The 8,152-nt window shown below is 31.6% G+C and overlaps 1 protein-coding gene across 1 annotated transcript; it reads right to left on the bottom strand.

Moving 5' to 3' along the window:
• LOC134283567 (uncharacterized) lies at positions 1-7,180 on the bottom strand. Its single transcript, XM_062766085.1, has 5 exons — positions 7,106-7,180; positions 5,456-5,663; positions 5,196-5,312; positions 3,808-3,958; positions 1-538 (listed from the first exon to the last, which is right to left on the bottom strand). Exons 1-5 carry the CDS (start codon positions 7,142-7,144, stop codon positions 397-399), a joined length of 657 nt encoding a protein of 218 aa, XP_062622069.1. The 5' UTR covers positions 7,145-7,180; the 3' UTR covers positions 1-396.
• Between the last annotated feature and the right edge of the window lie 972 nt (positions 7,181-8,152).

Genomic DNA, 8,152 nt, shown 5'->3' with positions numbered 1-8,152 from the left:
AATCAAATTCAAATACACATGAAGATCATTCAGCATTGCAGAAATGAAGGCATAATCAAAAAGTCACTATGTCACAGAAAGTCTGCACATACTTTTTTCTATCAAACCATACACTTAAGTTAATCAAAGTGAGCACACTTTTTTGAACAAAATAACGAAAGTTTTAACAAATTCGTCGGCTGAACTCTACCTCTTATTTAAAGAATGTTTTAGCGTGTAAATTCAGTGAAATGCCCTGATGATGTCCTCTACAACAAAGACTGAAACGCACAGTTTAGTGTGATACTGTAATCCTAGTATCCTTGGAATCCTAGTCGTTTCTTTTGGATATTACCTTTGTGTGAGTACATCCCATAATTATCATTTCCATTTACCTTATCCTATTCGATAATTCGATCATGATAGCACTTTAATTGTATTGGATCGATGTGACATTTTCTTTATTAAGAAAAAAGGATAGAAAAATACAGCACAAAATAAAGCAATGAATCCCACAATGACTGCAAAAATCCAGTTAAAGCGCCATTTATTATCATATCTACAATGAAACAAAATAAAATGACTCAATACAGTTTTAAGAAAATTAATTATAATAATGTATACGAGGGGCGTTCAATAAATAATGTCATTGGGGCTCTAAAAGAAGCAAACGACGCTTTTCAATGATTTAGTCTTCATGATTTTACTTATTAATCTATTTTAATTCAAACACATGTCCGTAACATTTTTATCTATTTTCTGATTGTTTTTAGAACTCATATTTGGGTATGACCCTTAGTATACTGGAAAATGGCAGACCCAATGATTTCCTGGACTTGTTTTTTCCCTTTGAAAGGTGTTTTATTCAAGTTTGGAAACAGAAACAAGTCAAGATGTCAAAGATCTGGCAAATATTGTTAATGTGAAAAACATTAACTTTCTGTTTATCCCGTAAACCCCTTTACTCTTTAGGGCATGCGGATTTAAACGCTGTCATGAAGAAATTCAATGCAGTGGATTCCTGATTCTGGGTCCTTTCTCTGATAAACCTTTCGATTTTGTTTGCAAAAACAACTGCTTTCTAGACACCTCCAGATATTAAACTGTCTCCCCGAATACGAATTTGAACAATAATACCACTTATATTTAAGAAAACTGCATATAAATCTGCTTTTGTGCTCTTGCATACCTTTGCTCTTGACAGACCTTCGCCGTTTTTATCAAGTACATCTAATGGTAAATTCTGTTTTATTGGTTCTAAGCAATAGATTCATGTTCCAATATCTGTTTGAATATGACACAAACGTGGATTATGAAAATTACTGATATTTTAAAATAATTGTTAAGACTTTTGTACACGCTGTCGTTTTCACTAATTTTTCAAAATATAGGCTGACCTTAGAGTACCAAGCTTAATTACCGTCAAACGTTTCTTCAAAACAGTGTTAACTATTCCCGATATGATGTCTATCAAATTTTCTATGTGTCTTAAAGTCAATCATACAACATCAAATATTATTTGTTGAAATTTGGCAAACAGTACATAAGTTGTTATAATTTTTGTTGGCAAGGAGGGTACCCATTTTTGATGCCCATTATATAAATTTTTATATTTGAAATCCACCTGCTAATTTGTCTATAAAACAGGCATCGGTTGCTGTAAATTTCACATATTTCAGTGAATATTTCTTTGGGATTTTAACAAGATTTACAGCAGCTTTAATGTTGCTTTTATTTTCACTCTCGTTTACAGATTCTTTACCATTCATTTTTAATGCAGTGTATCGAGTAGCCCTTGTTTCCCAGCTTCTCAGGATAAAACTATGTGATGAAAAGTGGTCACATAAACTGTTATAAATTCATTAAAGATTCAATAATGAGAGAAAGTCAAGCTTTATGTTATATGACTACTATGTTGTATGTAATCGAGCTAATGACATTATTTATTGAACGCCCCTCGTATTCTATATACAAATGTAAAACTTTTAAAATGTACATTTGTGAACATGTGGGTAAAGCCAAGCATAACTTAAAAAGTAGAAATTCACGGACCATATCGCTAACCCGAAGAAAAGGTTACAAATGCATATCCTTTGGACGTATGGTCGTTAATGATTCTAATGTTCCTGTAATCGGGTTGATGAGGAATGTCTACGCGTATGATGTTAAGTCGTTTAGAATTGATGTCTTTAGCTTTGTGACCATGGTCATAACTTTTTAACTTTTGTTGTTTTGTTGTTTTGGCTTTAAATTTTACATAACAATAACATGCGAATTCCTTGTAACGAACCTGACCTTACTTTTGGTACTTATATGTATCTTTTGTCTTGAGATTTGACCTACTTATTTAGGAACAAAGTAGAATTTTCACTTTGCTTTATTTTTGAATATGAAGTGGAATGTATTTGTCTTTTTCTGTATCCCTTTAGCCACGGCCTTTCTTTGGGTACTAGTGTTAAAATTTCTCACCATTTGACCTTGACAGAGAAGTTTGACAACTACTCAAATTTTCAAATCTTGACCATAAATTCGAAGCGATTGGTTCCAGAGTTTTTAGCATTCACATATCCGAATCCCTAGGAACTGCATTTGGGCTACAAGTTACAGGTTTACCTACAGTTTTATTACATAGAGAATAATACTTACCCTTTTCCGTATCACATCCTGTATCAGCCGGAGACACCAATATCAGCCAGAGGGCCGAAAGCCCTCTGGCTGATATTGGTGTCTCGGGCTGATACAGGATGTGATATGGAAAACGGAATGTTTTATTACATTTATTACATACTTAGTAATAAAATACAGATCACATTAAGTTGAGAAGAAAATAAGTAAATATTCATTATTAAGACAATCTATAAGCTTTTTGACATGATCTTGCACTGAAGTTAGAGAAATCTGGCACTGAGGTTAAAAATACAGCAACTTCAAGATTATCGAAATTTGTAACCCAAAATAGCATAATTTTAAACAAAAGGACTTGTAGCTGAGTTTAATACTACATATATGGTAATCTCAGTGCCAATCATGTGGAAAATCTTAGAAATTGTTTTCATCAGCAATATCAGTGGATATCAACGATTAAAAAATGCAGCTACTTCAATAATATCAACATTTGTATCCCAAATTGCACAATTTTACACAAAAGGTATTAGTAGCTGAGTTTAATTCGTACGATTTCTTGTTTACCTCAGTGCTAAATCATGTGGAAAAGCTAAGAGATTGTTTTTGTCAACAATATCAGCGGAAATCAACTGTGTAAAAAGCCAGCTATTTCAAGAATATCAACATTTGTATCCCAAGTTTGCATAATTTTACACAACACTTACTAGAAGATTCAAGTAATATACTAGTAGCCAGTTACAAGTAGCTAACTTTACTTACTTGTAGCCAGTTACTACTACCAACTTTACTTACATCTCATAGCCAGCCACTATTGCCAACTTTACTTATTTGTAGTAGCCTGTTACTAGTATCTTTTCAAACAACATGAATCGTAAGCAGCACAATCATGAATCATAAATTTATATTCTAAAATTAATGAAATCTTAAAAGCCGAGGAAATAATTGTAGTAGAATGATAAGCAAACAACAATCTTATATGTTGATTATATAATTAATAATAATAAAAAAGCAACAACAGGATATTATTTGCTGATCAAACAGAATTAAAAAAAAAGAATTAGAACGGAATACCGGTATTAAAATTCAGAAAATCTTTCTAAGGAAATCTTCAAAAAACAATTTTAAAGAAATCTCGCCTAAATCATATAATTGGTTTCGTTCAAGGTCAATATTTTTATAGACAATAATTCCTGACATACGTACACTTGAAGATTAGAATTCTCTTCTCTTGTAAGCAATGAACTTTGTAAGAATGTTGTGGAATCAAGATGTTCAATTTGTCTCTCTTCCTTATCATCGTGGGTCAAAATGTTTTCAACCAATGTCTCAGTTGTGATTTCATAACATTCCTGATCTAAAAAACAAGTACTGTATACTTAAGAATTGTGAATAATTATTGAGACATAAAGTATTGAATTTAATTTAAAATACCTATTTAATAAAAAAAATATTCTTGGCGTACTGGAGATGAGGTTAACGATTTTATCAGCCATTAAGAAATTTTAACAAGGCTATTATTACCAGTAACCAGCTGGCATAGATCAAAAAGAGTTTTTTCCCCACAGTCAACTCCTTTGGGGGTCTTTTTACCAAGATTTTGCATGTTTATTATTGTATCAACAGATACCCATCTGCATTGTCTTTCATCTTTTTTCATATGTTTACTATTAAAATTTTCGATGATTATGCCTTCAAATATAACCCTTTTCTTAAATCATAGCATAATTATGTAAACTGAACTTATTTCTTAGCCATTTTTTTTTTCACCAGTTTTGAAAGTTATAATGCAATAATAGTTTTCTATACTGCACTTCTCTCCATTATACGGTATATCATTGTCCTTTGTATTCGAAACATTATCTTCAAAATTTGATACCATAGGACATTCCTTGCCCTAATCACAAGACGCATTAATATTCACCAATAAGGCATGATGACTATTCTTTCTATTATAAAGCATCGAGAGTGTTTCGTTTGCCTTCTCAATCTGAATTTGAACATAAAAAAACAAAATATCATGTATATGTACACTTAATTACGTGTGCTACTTTTCATTTTCTGTTATAATATTTCATACAAGGCCTTATCGTATTCAGCTATAGAACGAGGGTTGTCCCTAAATTCTGTAGACAAGCGTTGTTTTGTAGAAACACGATGTCATATAATAATGAGATTCCGTACGTAGATTAAACCAACACAATCTACTGAATTGATGGACACATACTAGCATTGAGTATCTACACAAATAGTTACCATATTTATATAACACATTTCATTGACTGGTGTAGGAGGGCGGCGTATAACCCAAAGGTTGCAATTAAAAATCGGTTTATAGATTTTAAAATAATTTTTTTTGATGACTGAAATGGTTTTTCTAGTATGTGAAAAAACGGAAACTATTTGTCTGTTTTTACGTTGTAGATTGCTCCTTGTGTTAGAAAACGATAGCATTTCAAATCTTATTACTCAAAATATTTTCAAGTAAACATGATAAAACTTAGTAATTTATCTGCCAAGAACATGCTTTATCCACCTTAACATTTTTATAAAGATACATCAATTTGTTTTTTGTCTCCTGCCATGTTACTCACATTTGTAAATATCCGTTGAATTGTAAACTTTTGGACAAGGAACAGTGAATTTCGTGCAATCAAGAAGAAAATTCTCTTGTATAAGATCTCCAACTGTATTGTATTCTGGACAATGGCCTTCAAAAGGACAATTAATTTATATGTAGTATGAAATAACATTTTCAACACCTCTCCATTAAATGATAGCATGAAGATGAAATTGAAGACAATAAAGCAAAAATATAAATGCAAAGTACAAAATAGTGGGGTTTTTTTTTTACCAATAATTACGATAGATGGTGCACACACTTCTATACAGTTATCTAACCACTCATCTTTCAAACAATGATAGTTGTATATATTTTCATAACTCCTTGACATTAATTCACATCTTGATTTTTTTACAGCTCTCTCCCACTCTTGTTTATTTGATGGACATTTCTTAACGCGTTTCACGAATTCATTTGGCTTGGTATATCCTCCTAGACACTGAATAAATGAAAAAATAAAATGATAGATAAATAAATGATTAAGTAAAAGTATAAACATTATATATTGGCTGTGGAAAAAATATTTTGCTCAAATAAGACATGCATCCAATCATATACTGAAACGTAAAAGAAACGCAAGAAGCAGTAATCTACAAATGTTTGAATTTTGTATCTAATAATTATCAAAAAAAAAAAAAAAAAAAGAATAGAGTAAGGCTAAACTCACTTTTCAGAACATCAGAGATTTGATAAAAATGTTAAATGTTTATCTTTTAACTTTACTAAGTAACATATAATTATGACTGTAAAAACACGCGACCCCTTCCAGCCTTTCAATTACATGCAAGAATGTCCTTGAAAATAATTGCATCTTAATTTCTACGATACAATAGGTTAACCAATATCGAGATCTGAGCAAAGGAAATATTCTTTGCCATTTTTAACCCCCTTCCCCGCAGTAACGCATTTTAACGCATATACCGTTTCCTATTTCTAACGGAAAATCACGCATTTACCGTTTCCCCGCAATCACGCATTTTCACGCACTATAAAAAGTTCATTCAATCTTCAATTCATTGCCAAATTACAACTATTTTATACTTGCTTAAATCTCATAAAACAAGAAAAGTAATTTTCTAATTAAAATATTGCGTCATAATATAATTTACGCTAAACTTTAGAGAAACTTGTACCCCGCTGTAAAGTGCTTGCGGGGAAATGGTAACATTATATATCTATGACGCGAGGATTCGGTGTATGTTGCTAAACAATTCAATAAGTTGTAAAGAGTTAAATGCCATTTTTTCAGATGATTATGTAGAATTTTTTCTAACTAAGCGCATTGTATTTACCCTTGGACATCCGGTCCAAGTGCTTTCATTTATTTATATGATACTTAAGACCCCTTTGAGGCGCAGTGTAGTATATATTTGCATTCATCAACTCTCCATCACCTTTACTTTGAGATTTTCCAGCTAGAGCAATGGAAATGCGTTCTAAAGCCATTTTCAAGAAGCCCCAGCATCGTTACAAAACAAAAGGAGATTTTATTTTTTGAAATTTTGCTGCATTGCTTAAGATGAACAGTACAAACCCTTTAAACTCCATAATATTGCCAAATGTTTTGTTAAACATAAAATTTTTGATTTATGTTAAGCAGTCTCAAACTTGACTTCCGGTTATGGTCTGAAAATTGTTCAACCGTAAAATTACCAATATTTACCAAATTGAAGATATTCATAATTATAAGATACAAAATTCTTAATTTTACATAATTATTTTCCCCTAAAGTAGCATGTTGCGTTTCTTTTGCGTTTCAGTATATATTTTAAAAATGCCCATGTATATAAGAGTCGTATATAATAATACTGTATTAACGTTAACATGAAATTCATTCTAAAAGATTTAATGTCAACAAATAAAGTCTTTTTCTTTACTTACGCTGCATAATATAATTACAAGCCATAGCAGATCCTGCATCTTGATGTAGAACAAGCGGCTAGAATGACACAAATCATGACGCCTAAAGTATTCAAACATCACTTTGTTGTCAGTTAAACAATACCCATACACAATACTTTGATTAACATGCCTTAAAAATTTATCGAACCCTAGCGGAAGTTGAAAAGCCTAGAAATTATTCAACTTTTCCCTCTTTAACGGTAAACATTTGAAAACAGGTCTCAATGTAAACAAATATTCCTATCACTAGCAAAATAAAGAAAATGACACTGATCCGATATATGCTGATCATAATAATTTTTATTATCTAGTATGAAATACTATTAAAATTATTGCAATTACACGCAATATTTCGATTAAACGCAATAATTTTGCGATTAAATGCATACAATATTTTTGCGATTAAACGCATATAATATTTTTGCGTTTAAAGGCAAATGTTTTTGTGTTAAATCACAATAATATATATTTTTTTGCATTTAAACGCAATAATCCTTGTGTTTAAAAGCATTCATTTCTATTGATCTTTGAAGAGTGCAATGGACCAACGCTGATATTTTTAGCTCACCTGAGCCGAAGCCTCAAGTGAGCTTTTCTGATCACATTTTGTCCGACGTTCGTCTGTCCGTCCGTCTGTCTGTCCGTATATCTATCTAGCTGTATGTCTGTCTGTACACTTTTAAGATTTTTGACTTCTTCTCCAGAACCGGCGAGTTGATTTCAACCAAATGTGTCCTTGGGTGAAGGGGATTTAAGTTTGTTTAAATGAATAACCATGAATTTATTCGAGGGGAGATAATTCAGAAATAGTGAAAATTAAGCGATATCTTTTAAAAATCTTCTACTCAAGAACCACTGTGCCAGGAAAGATTACTTATAGGGAAGCATTCTCAGGTAATGTAGATTCAAATTTGTTCAAACCATGACCCCCTGGGGTAGGGTGGGGCCACAATGGCCGATCAAAGTTTTACATAGAAATATATAGGAACATTTCTTTAAAAAACTTCTTCTCAAGAACCAATGTGC

Source organism: Saccostrea cucullata, unplaced genomic scaffold, assembly GCF_032062105.1.
Source record: "Saccostrea cucullata isolate Sc308-1 unplaced genomic scaffold, CSIRO_AGI_Scuc_v1 ctg665, whole genome shotgun sequence".
NCBI classification, from domain to species: Eukaryota; Metazoa; Mollusca; class Bivalvia; order Ostreida; family Ostreidae; genus Saccostrea; species Saccostrea cuccullata.
Note: the sequence above shows the minus strand (reverse complement) of the source record. Positions and strands in the feature narration are given on the sequence as shown.